Source organism: Vigna angularis, chromosome 11 (assembly GCF_016808095.1).
Source record: "Vigna angularis cultivar LongXiaoDou No.4 chromosome 11, ASM1680809v1, whole genome shotgun sequence".
NCBI classification, from domain to species: domain Eukaryota; kingdom Viridiplantae; phylum Streptophyta; class Magnoliopsida; order Fabales; family Fabaceae; genus Vigna; species Vigna angularis.
The window spans coordinates 23316297-23333993 of record NC_068980.1 but is presented as its reverse complement, the minus strand read 5'-3'; the positions used below and the strand labels follow the sequence as shown (position 1 = coordinate 23333993).

At 33.4% G+C, this 17697-nt stretch overlaps 1 protein-coding gene and 1 long non-coding RNA gene across 3 annotated transcripts; both read right to left on the bottom strand.

Moving 5' to 3' along the window:
- Positions 1 to 5439: 5439 nt before the first annotated feature.
- On the bottom strand, positions 5440 to 8030 carry LOC128194830 (uncharacterized). 2 transcript variants are annotated; one of them, XR_008246248.1, is made up of 5 exons: positions 7786 to 8030; positions 6942 to 7025; positions 6100 to 6171; positions 5931 to 5997; positions 5440 to 5837 (listed from the first exon to the last, which is right to left on the bottom strand). It is a non-coding gene; the product is annotated as an uncharacterized LOC128194830 (long non-coding RNA). The 2 variants fall into 2 exon arrangements; XR_008246247.1 differs by lacking the exon at positions 7786 to 8030 and adding an exon at positions 7128 to 7219.
- A 2082-nt stretch (positions 8031 to 10112) lies between these two features.
- On the bottom strand, positions 10113 to 14666 carry LOC108333427 (LOB domain-containing protein 4). The gene is made up of 2 exons (XM_052871190.1): positions 14344 to 14666; positions 10113 to 10771 (listed from the first exon to the last, which is right to left on the bottom strand). The coding sequence occupies exons 1-2, from the start codon at positions 14518 to 14520 to the stop codon at positions 10400 to 10402; spliced, it is 549 nt and encodes a 182-aa protein (XP_052727150.1). The 5' UTR covers positions 14521 to 14666; the 3' UTR covers positions 10113 to 10399.
- Positions 14667 to 17697: the final 3031 nt, after the last annotated feature.

Here is a 17697-nt window from a genome sequence, read left to right as displayed (position 1 = left end):
GTCATTTCCAAGCTGCTTTGGACCAGATATCAACATTGACAACATCATGTACTTTCTTTTCATGCACAATCCAGGAGATAAGTTGTAAATTATCAGTATAACGGGCCAAGAACTGTGATTGGTACTTAAATTACCAAATGGATTCATTCCATCAGTAGCTAAGTCAAACCTAAGATTTCTACATTCTTCACCAAATTGGGGGAATTCTTGATCAATAATTTTCCATTGCTTTGAATCAGCTGGATGACGAAGCAGCCCATCAGTTGTTCTCTCATCTACATGCCATCTTAGGTTTTTAGCGTCTTTGGGATTCGCGAACAAACGCTTAAGTCTGGCAACTAGTGGAAGGTACCAAACTACTTTCAAAGCAGAACCATTCTTTTCTGTGTGACCACCATCTTCACCGTTGTTTTTTGACTTGTATCGTGATAACCCACATTTTGGACACTTTATCAAAACTTCATTCTCATTCCTATATAATATGCAATCATTCGGACATGCATGTATCCGTTTATATTCCATACCCATCGGACAAAGAATTTTTTTTGCATCATAATTACGATTGGGTAACGTATTTCCATCTGGCAGCATTTCATTCAACAACGACAACAATTCTGTAAAACTCTTATCACTCCATGCATTGCTCGCCTTTAAATTCATGAGCCTTAATATCGCTGACAACCGTGTGAACTTAGTTGAACCCGCATACAAAGGAGTCTCCGCATCAGTGGACATCGTTTCATACACATGCGCTTGGGCAAAAGCTTCTGCGCCAACATCGCGGATCATGTCCTCTAAGTTGTCTTCTTCTGCTTGATCTTCCATATCCATTGTGGAATCATAAACATTTTCAGGTGGAGAGACAGTTGGAAAGTCTGTTAATTCGTCGTGCCATATCCATGTTGTATAACTTCGTATGAAACCATCACAGATAAGATGTTCCCTAATATCAGTTGCGTTCAATTTCCTCCCATTCAAACAGTTCACACAGGGACATCTGAACTTGACTTCATCATCACCACTTGTACTCGCATTACGTTGCGCAAACTCTATAAATTCTTCTACCCCTCTCTCGTACTCAGTGTTGATGCGTGGTAAATTAACCCACCCTCTATCCGTACGCATGTTTACTGAAATTGTTTACACAATTTCAATAATCTTGAATGATTACTTTGATCGTGTTTGTATTCAAGGTGTGACCCTATCCCATTCAAGAAGATTCACTTTTTTTAGTTTATTAAACATATCAATTTTAAACAACATATCTTAAATTTCACGAAATTTTGCCAGCATTTCGCATTGGTCTTCAGGTTACACGAAATGAAAGTGATTATAAATCACAATCAAATATGCACTTGAAGATCAATACAAAACACAACGACAAATTTTCGTGAAATTTAAGACATGTATATTAAAATTGATATGTTATAAAAAACTATGAAAAAGTTATTACTCTTCTTAAACTGTCCAACCGAACAATTCAAGATTCAATACTTGTAAATTATTATTACCATCTCCTCTATTTTCATTTGTAAAAAGTATGTTTGTTAAAAAAATCTGGAGATAGTAAATAATTTTTGTATTGAATCTCAAACGGGAAACTAAGGCTAATTCACAACAACAATATATATTCAAGCAAACAAATAATTACATATGCAACATGTAATATATTCAACCAAACAATATATTCAACCAAGAGTAAATAATGTCATTTCAATTAACTTTAGGGTTTAGATACTTGAGTTTATTCCACTTGTTTACAACATGTTTCTCAAACCTTATTTGAATATTGTTTAAATTAACGTATCTCCCTTCCTTCCATCTAAAACCCAACAAGTCTTTTTTTTAAAATTTCTTTCTTGTTATTTCTTCTAAACTAAACTATCCTAAATTAACTCTCTCTTTTTTGTCTACTTTTCCTTATTTTTATCTACACCAAATGCGTTTAATTGGTCTCAAAATCTATCTATCTTGTTATTTTTTTATGTCTTATATTTTGTTAACTACCTTGAGTTACACTCTTTGAATCAATTCCTTGAAAAATACTCAGCCTTCAAAATCTGTTGTTGAAAGAGGACAAAGGGACACAGTGCAGTGCACTTCCATTCTCCCTTTACTTCTTTAACTAACTTCGCTTCCACTTTTTGAATCCCTATGTTCTAAAAGACTTATTCTTCTTTTCAATTTCAAAAAAAAAATACATTTTCAATCGCTCTAAGTGTTAGGCTTAGAACCAATTAATCATCCCAAATTTCCAACCTTCCAAGTTTGTTGAAACTCAGCTTTTATTTATCTAAACTAAAAAATCTACAATTCAACGTGCCAATCACTACACTGTACATTTCTAAATTAACTCGGAATAGTGCGTAACACATTACTTATCCTAATAATCCAACTGCCAAACAGCCAATACACTGCCAACAACAAATAGCCAATACACTGCCAACAAAATTAAAAAAATCAAAACAACCAATACATACAATTTGTTTCTCTTTCGGCCTCCACCAATTATTATCAGCAAAAACACAATGAACCAACCTCAATGCAGACAACAAGATTGAAACAGCGTTGGAGGCAGTACCGGCGGAGGCAGCAATGGCGGAGGAAGCACCGGCAGGGCAACGGTGGCGCGACGGTGAAGGGAGGAGGCGCGGCCAAGAACGAGGACGAGCAGGAATGTGCGAGCACTGGCAAGACCGAGGCAGGCGAGACCACTGGCAGCAGCACTGGCAGAGGTAGCACCAGCGAGGCACCAATGGCGTGACGGCGAAGGGAGGAGGCGCGACCAAGAACGACGACGAGTAGTGGCACTACCGAGACGGAGGCAGGCGAGACAACTGGCAGCAAAGCGGTGGCGCGGCGAGCCAAGGAGTGGCACTGGTGGACGAAAGCACAAATGAAGAAGAAGACCGTATACGAGGAAGAAGATGTTGTCGACGCAAATGGAGGTTCTACGAGATTTGAAAATATGAAATTGAGCTACTACCTCGGTTACTCAAACACGCGAGGTAACAGCCCTATATAGCATCGGTTAAAAGCAAGAACGGTGTAGAACGTGTGGCTAATAGACCTCGGTTCAGTGCTAAACCAATGCCCTAGGTTTGGCGTAGCAGGCAAGTAGCAACTGGAGCAGGCGTAGCAGCAGTTGGAGCAGGTGTAGCAGTGGTTTAGGCATCGGTTCCCCTACAGCCCGAAGCAATAGGAAGTGGTTTAGGCACCGGTTTCCTAACAAACCGAGGCAGTAGGGAGTTGTCAGCCCCTTTCAGACTTTTCAGGTGAGCAGCAGAGGTGTATAGGCTTCGGTCTCATCCCAACCGAAGCAATAGGAAGGGGTTTAGGCACTGGTTTCGAAGCAAACCGAGGCAGTAGGTAGTTGTCAGACTTCTCAGGCCCTTTTTCAGACTTCTCAGACTGAGCAACAGAGGTGTATAGGCACCGGTTTTGTCTTAACCGAAGCAATATAGCTTTTCCACCACGGGTTGGATGGGGACCAAGGTATATAACCTTGTACGCTTCGATTTTTGGATAACCGAAGCGTATATGGAGCGTCAGAATCTACTTTTTTACTAGTGAACTTAGAATATCCCTTTTAGTATCAATAAATCTATATGTCCACTAAACAAGATATCCAATAATTGGACAACAAATAATGAAATAATAGAATCAGAATATCTCAACAACAAGGAATTATAATATATCCCACAAAAGATATAGAAATAGAAGCTAACCCTTATAGAAATGTTAAAAGTGAAGACAAGCCTCTACAAATGAAAGATATTAAAAAATTGCATCTCCAACTTAATTATTCAAATACAACACTACAAAAAATTAGATTTTTACCGGGGGTTATTTTTTCCGTTTCCGGCGGTTTTAACCCCCGGAAAATATGTTACCCGCGGTTAGGAAAACCGATGGGAAAACCTGCGTCGTTAAGCAATTACCGGCGGTTTTTTAAAAAACCGCCGCAATTAGCGGGGGTTTTGAAAAACCGCCGGTAGTAGTGGGGGTTTTACGAAAACTGCCGGAAATAACCGGGGTTAAGCAAAACCGTCGGTAATTTGTGAGGGTTTATGAAAACCGCCGGTACTTTTGAAGGTTTTTCAAAACCGCCAAAAATGTAAATAATTTAATTCTTTTTATTATTCAAATTACTTTATTATCATTAATAAACCAAAATTAAATAATATGAAACCAAAATTAAATGTAAACATTAAATATAAACCAAAATATTATTATATAAATTGTAAACATTAGAAATACAATTAATGTTTCTTAAAAATTAAAATTAACATGTTATGAATAATAATTATAGTTTCGTACTTCTTGATTATTTTCATCATTTGGTACTTCTTCATTTTATCCATCATTTGATATGCTTCCTTTTTCAAATACCTACAATATAAAACAATAATTAGTTAATAATATTTTTAAAAAATTATTAGACGAATTTAAGAACTATTGATGGTTGAAAAATGTTAAAATATGATATAATAGAAACTAAATGCAAGTATATCGATGAAAACAAAAGGTTAAGCATTTTATGGAAAGTAAGAGAAAAAAAAAACATAGATCTTGATCTTGATCTTAAGAATTTTTCTTTTACCAATGAACATGTCCCAACACTGTTTACTAGATGATACCAGTTTACTATTTACGTTGAAAATTCAATTCTTGGTGACTAAATTTGCATAGCATCACTAATCTTTAATATATTTTAAAATATCAAAATTAATATACATCAATATATTTTAAAAAACACATGTTACAATCAATCTTACGAAAAAGAATTAGCAAAAAGGAAAACAATTTATACACAGTATTAGTTTCATAACATTTAAGAATTAAACATGTCATCATTGCCTTCATTTCATTGACTTGTGATGTCAATAAAGATACCTATAATAGAAAATTTTATTTAAAAAGTGAAAAATATGATGTTAATATTAAAAAGAACAAATCAAGTATGTATATATTAAATATTCATAAACATGAGATTGTATCCAAGTCCTCTTTAAACCTATGATACAAAATGAAGAGAACTCTAAAAAAAACTAAAATGGGTAAAAAATGACTAGAGCAAGTAACAAAAATAATCTGCATCCACATGAATATCAACAGTATTAGAACTAAAATCCAAATCTGTAACATACTTTCAAATCTTTAACACTGAAGAGCTGTTAATCTTAAAAGTATAGAATCAACTTCATTATAAAAAAAATGCATCTAAATATGAACAAGAATCAACATTACTAACAGCAGTTATATTAATAGAATTAATGACAAATGCTAAACCAAGAATATTAGAATGAGGAAAAATATCATTTAAATCAATAATTGTAACAGTGTTAGCAATATTCTTTATAAAATCAAAATACATATGACCAACAACATAAAACTTATTATGAACACTTTCAAAATCATCTAAAAGTTTGGCTTTATTTCAACCCCACCAAACAGAAGGGGCATTTTAAATCTATATAGTATTACCTCATGTGTTCCCATCTAATCCTGAAACTATTATTGTTTTTCCATCATCATCAGCAGCTTTACGGCAGAATTCATAAAGGTCATCGAAGAATTGTGCTTCATCAATACCAATCACATATATTCGTGACTAGAAAAATAGGGAACTTCCAATTATGTTAGTATAAGAAAAACAGGACAACCTTGAAATTCATTGTGAAAAGGAAATATGTTAGTTTCACAGATTTTGTCTGTTTTACCGTGCAAGAGCTTTCATACATGCAGTAACCTGCTGCTAGCATTTGGTTTCCAGGTTGCATTGCATCTTCAACACTTACTTTAACCTCATTCTTTACCATATAAATTCCAAAGATCTATGTGCAACAGAAAATGCTGGCAGTTATTGTAATGTTTTCAGTTTTTAAATGCAACAATTTTGTTTGACAATTTGAAGTTAAAATTCATACAGTTCAAATAGAAACTTCGCAGTCAATGTTTGAGGATCCATCCAAAGGATCAAACACAACAATGTATCTACAAAATTAAAAGGAACGTTGATCAGATAATGTATTTTATTTGATCAAACTTGTTAACAATTGGTGGAAATCAAATAATGAGGAAGAAGAAGGGGGCAACCTGGACTTCAGATGAGGGTATGGTTTTGAGCATCCTTCAAAACACTGCGTACAACGAAGCATCTGGGTTCACCTACAAAACCATTACTCAATTCAGAACATGAAACAAATAAAAAAATCCATTAGCCACCTTATCATTAATAAAAAAACATTTTATTATTCAACAAAAACAAAGAACTGTATGTGACATCATGTTCAATTGAAAAAGGTAAAAATAAAAATGCACCTTAAGGCAGAATAACGTAAAAAGTAAGGTTCTAAATATAAACTTTGGGTAGCTTGAAGTTCAATGAAAACTATAATGTAAAGAATCTTTCAATTTGTTTGAAATCTTGTACCATAAAAAAGAATGCACCAGAATACAGAAAACTATAGCCAAAGATTGCAATCTAAGCTCGAATATAAATTCGGAGAGTAAGACAAAATTAACTAGAGCCACAAAATACGTTTCCAAATTCAAAAGGCAACCGAAAAGATAAGGTTAAAGTTTAGATATCCGTTATTTAAATAAAAAAAATCCTTCATTGAATAATCCAAATAAAATATGTATCTTTAACATAAAGTCTCTAAGAAACAATGTTATTGGCATCAATTATGTCCAACAATGAAGAAACAATCAGTCAATTCTTAAGCCAGAAAAATAAGTTCTTCACACAGTGGATCTATGGTCAAGAAAAGTGTATTAGCATAGCATAGAATATGAGAAAGATGGCAGCCAGTGTGAGGGATCTGAAAGCATGAGAAACAGCTCAACGTCTACATTCTGCTTTTCAACAGTTTAAAATTAAATGTCCAACGGAATAAAAGATTTTTGGTTGTGTATGTTCGTTGATGAGTACTGACCTTCTTTGGTTCCAAGCAGCGTTTCTCTGAGGAACATATATTTGTTCTGGCTTTTCTGGGGGCAAGCAATAGAGAGCTGGGGAGCTAGAAAACAAAAAACAACAATGTTTAGAGAAATTATTATGCGCACATTAAGTAAAAATAATAGCAATAAACTACATGTAAGAGGATATGCTAAATTTTCACCGGGTGTTGCCAGAAGCTTTTTAGAAATTTGTGGAGCCAGAGTGTGCAAGATAAGAGAACAAGAAAGTAACTCATATCAGAAAGAGGCACTTCAGAGGCAAAGCATATGAAAAAACCATATTAAGAAAAGAATTAGAGAAACTTGCTTTATTTTCAACAGAACAATATACCTAATCTAAAACCTATTCCAAAAATGAAACAGAAAAAGGGTAATAAAATTAAACCTTGATTCACAATCAAACATTCCAAGCAACACTACGGACAGATATGGAGGAGGAGGAGCAGCGAATGCAACCAGCTCCAACACTGGTGCAGGTATTTTGGCTCCCTTTCCTACACCAGCATTAGGAAGTATTTCATTGATTGCTATTCAGAGTCATAGACGCCTCCATCATGAGAGAAATCATCAAATGTTCGCATATCAAGCTGGTAACGCGAGATTCCACCAATCCCACCAAAACCTCTACAAAACTGTGAACCTTCTTGAGATTTATCGGTGACAAACTCAAGAGTGAAACCAAACCGTTTATATTCATTTGCAAACCACTCCAAAAGAGACAACTTCTCCAGAGATGAAATGTTTTGAGTTACAACACAAAGATCGAACATCAGTAGATTGAACAAAGAACAAGAGAGCCAAGATCGAACACAGTCTTACCTTGACGGTCAGTGTGGGAGTGCGCCAGAGCACCTCGAACTCGCTCAATCCACAGATGGCTCGACGCCTCGACGCCTTCAACTCCACGCTCAACCAAGCAGGAGAAGACGAACACGATGGAGAGCAGGAGAAGACGAACACGAAGCCAAGCAAGAGAAGATTGTGGTGGGGTGAAGGGTTTGGGGGAAAATTTGATGAAGGCGGGGAAGGAGGTTAGGATTTAGAGATAGTTTCAGAGAATTAGATTAGATGGAATATTCCCGAAATTAATGACTGAAGGCGAGGAGGGGATATAGGTTGTAAGTATTCTAAAAATTAAAAACTTATATTTTAGGGATAACCACCAGAAATACATGCGGTTTTAGACATAAACCGCAGAAATTATTCAGGGTTTTTGTAGTGCAATATTAGATATTATGTCAAAACAATTAACCATAATTGAAAATAAGACACAAAAAGAAATTTCTAGCAGTTCAAAAGAACCTATAAAATCAATATTTAAGTTATTCAACGTACCACAACAAAATTGGATTCATTAATATTAAAAAGCGATACAGATTTAAAAATAGAATAATTAAACTAAAAATTGGATTAGCTAAAGAAAACATCAGTAAATACATTAGAAATCAATAAGTTAAAAACATACCCAAAGCTTAGAAATTATTATCCTCGATCTACAACTACTGATGTGTAGTTTGAAGAGAGAGGAGAAATGATATAAATTGCTTTCTCTATAAATGAAATAACTAAATGAAATTAAGATGGAATGAGTGAATAAGATATTTTAGATCTGACTTCTCAAATGACAATGGCAACTATTGCCCATAAAACTAAAGGTTGTAGAAGGATTCACTGGCTATAGCTATTGTAAAAGGATTCACTGGCTAATTGAAAGGTTGATGGGATAATCTTTGTACAGAACAAGATAAATTAGCAATTTTCAATAGTGTAGAAACTAAAATAAATCAAGAAGATGTAGTCTCGACATTAATTTACTCAATAATTCAAAACTTTGTAGGAGATCCAAGTATCTTTAAAGAAAGGTTCGCAAATCAATTAGCAAACCTTTACTGCCAACAATATCAGATTATAGATGGTATAAAGATAATTTTTTGTCAAAGATAAAGAAGGAATAGAAGAATAAGAACAAGAAGATAATACAACCGAAGTTATTAAAATAATAGGATGAAAATAGAGATACAAACAATATAGACATAATGAGAATGAAATAAAACTGACAAGTTTCACGAAAAAGAAGACTAGAAATGAAAACTTGAAATTTCACAAACATTGTTTCATAAACTCTTACAATCTCTTACATATGAAACTTAAACACTGAATTCTCACACTTTGAACTCTGCCTTTCACTCTAAAGAGACGCTTCTTTATAGATACAGAGTAACACACTAGAACATATACAATTTACTAAACATGTGTCACCTTACGTGTCAAGATGTTGAACTAGAATGTCATTTGTCACGTAGGATAAAATTTAATACCGGAAAAGAGAAACCTAAACCAATATTTTTGAAAGTAAATGGACCAAATAGAAACAAAGTTTTGAATATGATCATTTACAAATTTTCGTAATACTTCATAGACCAAAACATATTTAACTCAAAATAAAACAATATATTTTACTAATACCAGCAGACCCAATACAATACAATAGGTACAATTCAAAATCGAACCTATAATTAAAAACAATCATAAAATGCGTACACATTTAAAATATATATATATATATATATCTAGAGAAAACAGTAGACCAACTTGAATTTTAAAATGCAAAAAGTTGGTGTTGGTGTATATGACAAAGAGCAAGGAAAGGAACAGCGGTGCCGAGAAAACCAAGAGCAATAAAGAAAATGAACAATAACGACATAGAAAAAAAATGCACCTTTACCTCATAGATGGAAATATATGGGATTTTTTTAAGTCATCATCGTACGGATTAGTCCTTCAATTATTTAATACCAATATACTAGTAGACTACATCAACAACTGTGGTATATTTTAACAAAAAATTCTTAGACCAAGATCTACAAAATCTAAATTTGTACGGTTGTCTACCATTCCTTCCATCCATTCATCAAGTAAAATTAAATTCATTTACATTTATCTTGACAAAGTTAATTAAAATATTAATATATCCAACATTATTTTCCCGAGTGACTAACCCACGAGACACTTTTTTGCTACTTCATCGTAGCAAGACCCGTCCAGCTTTATCAATAGTTTTTATACTTTGATTTTCGTTCTCTCTAGCACACGAAAATGATGATGTTTGGAACAAAATGGTGACATAGATAGTGAAGAAGAGGAAGTGAAAAAGTATAGTCAACTTAATACTAATTATATGATTACTCATAATTACAAGTTTAGACATTTACACTAGGACTAACTAATCATCATGATCATCTCTTGGTAATGCAGAGAGATAGATGGATGTCCTTTGAGTCATGAGAAGAGACTAAGGTAAAGATATATGATAGTGAGGGAAACAAAGCAGAGAAAAAGTGGTAACGAGGCAGACAATAAAGCAAGCCCGTGATAATGTAATAATGACAACAGGAAAATGAAGAAAGTGAAGGCATGCATGCCATGAGAGAAGCTAGTATGACCACAAAGATTGCCCCATGATGGTCTGATCAACGACCATGTCCATGCCAAAAAAAGACTTGCTTTGTGAAGACAAGACCCTGCTAGATTGGAACATGTTTTCTGATGATGAATTGGAGGGTTCATGAGGCATTAGGGAGGCTTGACGGTGGTGGTGTTGATCCGATGATGGTGGTGAGAATTGGCTCATTCTCATGTGAACAACCTCTGCTTGTGCCAGTGCCAATTGGGTTTGGAGCTCATCAACTTGTTGTTGGAGTGAGGAAATGGCTCCCACACATCCATACACAGGGTCCCTCACTCTTGCATTTGCTTCATACACCATTGAACTTACTGCATCACTTCTTTGGTGCTCAGGTAATTCCTACATTTTTTCAAAATATAAATATTAAAAGAGTGCTAATATATATATATATATATATATATATATATATATATATATATATATATATATATATATATCACTACAATTGCATATTTATTTAAACTTTAACCTACCATTGTATCAATTTAACCAAAATATTGCATTGGTTTAATCAAACATTTGTTATCTTGAAAAATAATTTAGGATGCCATGTGTCTCTATCATAGCTAAGTGATAATTAATTTTTCACGTCATTAGAAGGTTTGTGATGATTATAGGGTTTCAGAAGGTCTTTTCATGTATGTTTATGTGATGATGTGTTATATAATTGATATATTGTTTTAAATATGAATAAAGTAACAATTATACCAATTAATCTAACCAAAATATTATACTAGTTTAACCAACATATGTTATAGTGTAATAATAGGTGCACCCCACATGTAATATGTTTATCATTTTTTTCTACTATAGCACCCATTAGATCGATGTAATCATCCAACACATTTAACATTTTATTTAATTTTCATAACAAACTTTACTTTACTTTTCCGTCTCTATATATTATTTATTCAACCATATATACATTAAAAATACTGTAAGAAATTAAATAGGAAGAAACATATATAAATGATCGAATCTCAATTATATAAAGTGAATTATCATATTACATGACATCTCATAATTATGTGGCGTGTATGTGACTTTTAGGGTAATGATTGTTTGCTCATAGGGAGTTTAGACCGTTGAGCAAAAGAAAAGGTTTTATATGTGGCTTGCACTAGTGTGTCCGCATGTTAATGCTATAAAATTTGAGGGAAAAAGCCTTTACGTACCTAAACATATCACTAGGAAAAAATAAAAATAAATATGCTTGTGAATTTTTGACCAAAGATGCATGAACTAGCTTTTTGAATTTGTAGAGATCGAGGGATATGATGTAAACCAAATGGGTTGTTTGGGAATAAACTGATCAAATGCTTTGTCAAAAAAGGGATGATAAGGTGCACGTTGAAGTTCGTTCCTTTGGAGTGGAAAAGAAAAATATCAAACAGTTGACTATAGAGACAATAATATTATGTGTAACGATTTCAGAATCATAATACTTTGAAATACAATATACTTCTTAACAACCACCGAAAAAGGCAACCCTGAAATTGGTTTGTATGCTAGAATTAGGGCAAGTAAAAGGTAATCCTGTAAAATTTTGACTTTCAAATCGTGCAAGTTTATAGGTAAACAGATGAATATTCAAGGTTGATTAATCATACATTCTTGTGATCATGCTCAATGGATTCAACTCTCTTACCATTCTTTTATTTAGACATATATATATGTCAATATGTCATGAAGGTATCATGCTTACAAAATAATTCACTTGAAATAATAATTTATTGACAGGTTGAAACATCTTTATCTGGGAATCAACATCACTTTTGGACATATTTCTAATGTCTCTTTCGATGTAACCCTGATTTTAGAGACAAAAGGAAAAGATGAGCATACTAAAACTTTCTTTTTTACGGAATTATCATTGCCCAAGGAGTCCAAGACAAAAAGCCAAACCCTAGCGGTGGTCATAAAGATAGATGCTGAACAAATTGGGTTACATATAACCACCAGTAATGATGCAATTAGCAACATCTTTTTCACTTTATCCTCTTCACACTCCTTCAACTGGTAAACCTAATTTATATATCTCTCATCCTTTGGTGGGTGTTACTGCTACAGTAATACTTTACTTTAACAAAGAATGAGAATTGGAAACAGTTTATTTAAAAGGACCTTCCTCAACTGTAATTATAACCACTATAACGGTAGTAAATATGGGAGAAACAAAAACAATTTTTCACTGTTCTTGGACAACTACTTTCAATTTAAGAAATCAAAACTTTTGGAGTTGTTTGTGGCAACCTCTGCAATTATTAGAAACATATGGAGAGGTCACTGATGTACGTTGCTTTAGTAATTTAATGTACGGTTTCAAAGGATGGCAGTTAAAATAGGATTGGTTACTCAGGAACTAGGGTTAGTTTCATTCCCAAAGTGAAATTATAGGCCAAGTTGTTAGATGTAAAATCAATCACTTTCGTTCACCTAATAACTAAAAAGTTTGCAAATAATTGGTTCATGTTGAGTTTAAAGCATGCTGTTTGTGTTCTCTCACTCTTCTATGAGGCGCTTGCATGACTTCTAAAACTAATATAAACTTTTTAAAGATAAACTAGACCTGTATGTTAAAGTTATTTTGTAATGAATGTTAATTTTAAACTGATCATTTTAAACTAATCTATTTTTAAGGTTGTTTCAAATAATACGAAAGAAAAAAAAACAAAAATTGTTATCAATAGAGTGAATGAATGATCCCTATAACTGTTTTTTGATAGGTAAATTATCTACATATCTATTAAATCACTTCTAATATACTTGGATAAAGACTGGGAAAATGAAAAAGGACCAGGGCATGAAAAAAAACATATAAAGACTAACATATAATTCTTTCTAAGAATTAGTTTTATTTCAAATTACATTTCTTTCCCCATGAAAATACGTAAAAGATATTTAGATAATTTCTGTAAAAAGATTAGGTAAATTAATTACCAAAAACACTCGTTATATAAAATCTAAAACTACCTTCCGTAAAGAATCAATATATATATATATATATATATATATATATATATATATATATATATATATATATATATATATATATATATAAATTGAGGGGATGAATATATATTCTCCATAATTTAAGGTTAATTATAGTTACTTACATACAAAAAAATTTGATAGGAAGTCGTATATATGCTATAATTTGAGTATATATAGATTCACCACACACAGATAAATGCCATGTCTCTTGATCTCCGATGCTACTCTAATATGGTTCTGCTCATATGTGGAGTAACCTTTACTTAGTATATTAGATATGAGAGCTTGCAATTTGACACCAATACTTCCATTTGACGATCAAATACATTAATATTTTATTATAATATAATATTTTATCAAGAAAAATAAGTGTCAAATGGGAGTTATTGTGAATAGTGGTGTTAACATAACTTTTTCCATTATAGGTGGTTTTGCACACAGTGGTACACCTTTGGTGCTCTATTTCACCAATTATGTTAAGATGGGAAAAATAATTTAATTAAAAAAGCAACTAGGCACAAGATATGTCATTAAGTTGTCCTATGAGTGTATACTATTTCACTAATTAATTCATTTATCAGAAAAATAATTCTTAAAAGTAGAAAAATATAATTATTAAAATCCTTGTTTGTTTTTACCTATTCAACAATTTCATAAAATATATTCACGTTTTTTAATTGGCACAGCAGTAAGAGAGGAAATTATCTATAAAAGTGACCTAATGCAGGCACCAGTATGATTCCAAACCGTAATTTAACCTAGAAATATTTTTCTACAACTGTGCATTTGATTCAATGTATAGAAAAAGTTGAATTGGACCTAAAACAGTATTCTACTAGCGTATTTTGATGAAAACGACAGAAATATTATGCGTGGATACGATGATAGAGAAAGGGGAGGTGCATAAAAATTTGTACCTGTAGCATTTTGTTCACATTGCTAGCCCCGAAAACCTTGTGCACACTACCAAACTTCTGGGGTTCATCAGCAGGAAAATAAGGAGCAAACACACAATCTCTCGTGCACCTCCTTCGAAGAAGCTTGCATGCCGCACATGGCGACATGGTACCTAGTTTTCTACCATTCTCTTTCATGTTCTTATGGGAAAACAAGACAATGTGCTAGCCCTCTGAGGTATTAAGGTTGTTTCAGAAACCTAGCTAGAAGCAAATTAATGAAGATGGGATAATGAGGGTGAAAATGAAGATAGGAAAAGGAGAGAAAAGAGAGGTAGAGAGAGGAGAAGGTAGACTTAAGAGGGGATTAGAGGTGATGTTGTTATATAGAGAAACTATGTGACAGCAAATCTTTAAGGGTCCCACAAAAGAAGAGGAAATAGATTGTGCGGACAAAATCATCTGTCTTGATAAGATTTTGACCCCACCATGAAAAATATATTTTGTCTCACTGTTTTATTTTATTATTTTTGTGGCACGCTATCGGAAGCTTTGTTGCCTTCACCATTTGAACGTTCTTGGTTTATTTGAGAGAGCTTGGTTCAGAACAAGTCATTCTATTCATTGTGTTTGCTGTCAATAAAATTTTTGGCATTTTGGGTTGTTGTTGTTGTTCATTTCATAGTAAAGTACATTGGTAAGTGTTCTTATGCTGCACTTTTTCTTTTTGATCCAAAAGTGACACATGAATTTTCCTTTTCTTCAATTTGTTTTTCTTTGAGCTTTACAAGGTGACGGATGATATTAGATCAGTTTGTATAGTACTTAGGGTAGTAAAGGGATTCACAGGAAAGAAATTAAAGGGAACAGTGTAAGCACCCGAGGTGAAAGAAAACAAATGAATTACTTTGAGTTTTGTCCACTCTATAACCCAATAGCTATCTACTAAAATACTAAAAGCGGAATATAATAATTAAAAATTAAATCTATTAGATATATTATTTTTATTTTATATTTCTTTTTTATCTTTAGTTAATTTATTATTATATTTATTTGTATTTTGGGTTTAATTTATATTTTTTTTATTATGAATAGAGGATTTCATGTGTATATTCAATACAAGGGAGATTAATTTCACATATAATTTTCACTATATTTAATATGGTATCAGAGTTATGGTTAAAGCCTATCTTAGCGATATTTGTTGTTTGTTGTGCATATTGTTCCACCCGCTATCGGATCATCCATTAATGTCTAGTCTCACGCTCGAAATGTATATACCTCAACGTGAGGGAGGTGTGTTGAAAGTCTCACATTGACTAGAGATAACCCCACTTAATTTAGAGTATATAAGTGGGTGCAAACCTCACCTCACAAGCTGGTTTTGTGAGATTGAATTAAGTTTAAAGTCCACTTATTAACATGGTATCAGAGCCTAAGGTTCTTTTGAGAAAAAAAATTTATGTTGTCTCAGCCACTACACCCACCACTGTCGGCAGCGCCATCATCTACCATCATTGTCTATTGTAGCCACTACCGAAGTTCTAGTTTTGACCGACGATCACATGGTTTTGATCGTCTCAGCCAAGTGACCACCATGTCATCACGAGCCTTCACCGAAGCTCCTACGCGTTCTCAACTCCTTATGAAGTTGTGGATTTGCTCCCTTCTCTATCGTGCATGGTGGCATGTCTAGTAACAATTAAGAGCGTCGAGGTCGCTCGTTTTCTTTTTTAGAGCATCGAGCGTTGGAGAAAGAGTGTCTCCTCTCAGGCAGTTATTTAGAGCATCGAGGTTTCTCTTTTTCCTTTTTTCGGTGCCTTGATAGGAGAATCTTGATTTTTTATGGTTTCTCTCTCCCATTCATCCATGGCTTCTTCCACTGTTGTCTCTTCTAACCTCATTTTTTTGACACCATTGTATTTGATCCATCCATATATGTTTTTTCTCCCATGGAAAAGATGGTTTTTGTTATCTTAATAGCCATGGTGACTCTTCAACAATGATCGTTTTTATCCACTAGATATCAACAATGCATTCTTCAACGACAATTTGCAAGAAGAGATTTACATGGAGTAACCTCCCATATTTGTTGCTCAGGGAGAGTCTTCTGGGTTGGTATTTCGTCCTCTATGTTGTCTTGCAAATCATTAGTAATTTGGTGTCACTCGAGTGCAGAAGCAGATATTTTCACTAAGTTTTTATGGATTATATTAGTAACAAACTTGATACATATGATTTGTATGCACTAGCTTTAGGGGAGTGTTAGATATATTATCTTTATTTTATATTTATCTTTTATCTTTAGTTTGTTTGTTATTATTTCTTATTTGTATTTCGGGCTTAGCCCATATTTCTTCTATTATAAATAGAGGACCTCATGTGTATATTCAACACAAGGGAAATTAATCTCACATATAATTTTCACCATATTCAACAAATCCTAACAACACTAGTATAAAAAATTGTTTTTATAGAGAATTATTATACTAGTTCATTATATACATGAAATATAATAAGTGATGCAAATGTACTTTTCTAAATCTGAGAAGTTTTTCTATATTGGTTGGTGGTAAAATTGGTATAGAGAGTGGTGTGTTCAAAATTGTAATAATTTAAATGTCTTACTATATTAGTTATGGATAGAATTAGTATAGAATAAGGCATGATGACAAATTTGTAATTACTTACAAATGTTTTTTTAGTCTTCTTTGTTTGTGTTTATCTTGTTTTCACTCTTGAACTACCATTTGCCTTAGCCTCCATTTTCACTCCCTTCATTTGCATTTGCATTTACCTCTTGACCTCCCTACATCCACATTTAACGTTGTTATTTCACAGTGGTGGTTCTCCGTGGCTGGTTCACGGTGGTGGTTCGTAGTAGTGGTTCATGGTGGTTGGTTCACGGTGGTAGTTTTTGGTGGGGATTCGCGGTGGTTGGTTCGTGGTGATGGTTTGAAGTGACTGGTTCGCGATGATGGTTTGTAGTAGTAGTTCACAATGGTAATTCATGCTCTTAGTTTCGCGTTATTGATACGCCTTGGTTAGTTCGTATTGTTGTTCTCTAATATTAAATTATTTATATTCTTTTCTCTTTGAGGCTATTTCATTCAATTATCTCTCTAACTATGTAATATTTTAATATAATTTTGTAGTACTGAATCTTTGTGTGTTTGTGTTAATTGAATTGGGTGTTGGAAATAATGGTGGTTCAGGGGATTGGGCATGGGTTTACCTGATTTAAGAACGAAGATAAAGGGAAAGCAAAAGGCTTCAAAAGACAACCACATGATGGAGGTGTTAAAGAAGATGAGAGAGGCTACTTTCTATATCGATTATTGGCTTAACAACTATAAACATTTTGAAACAGGTATA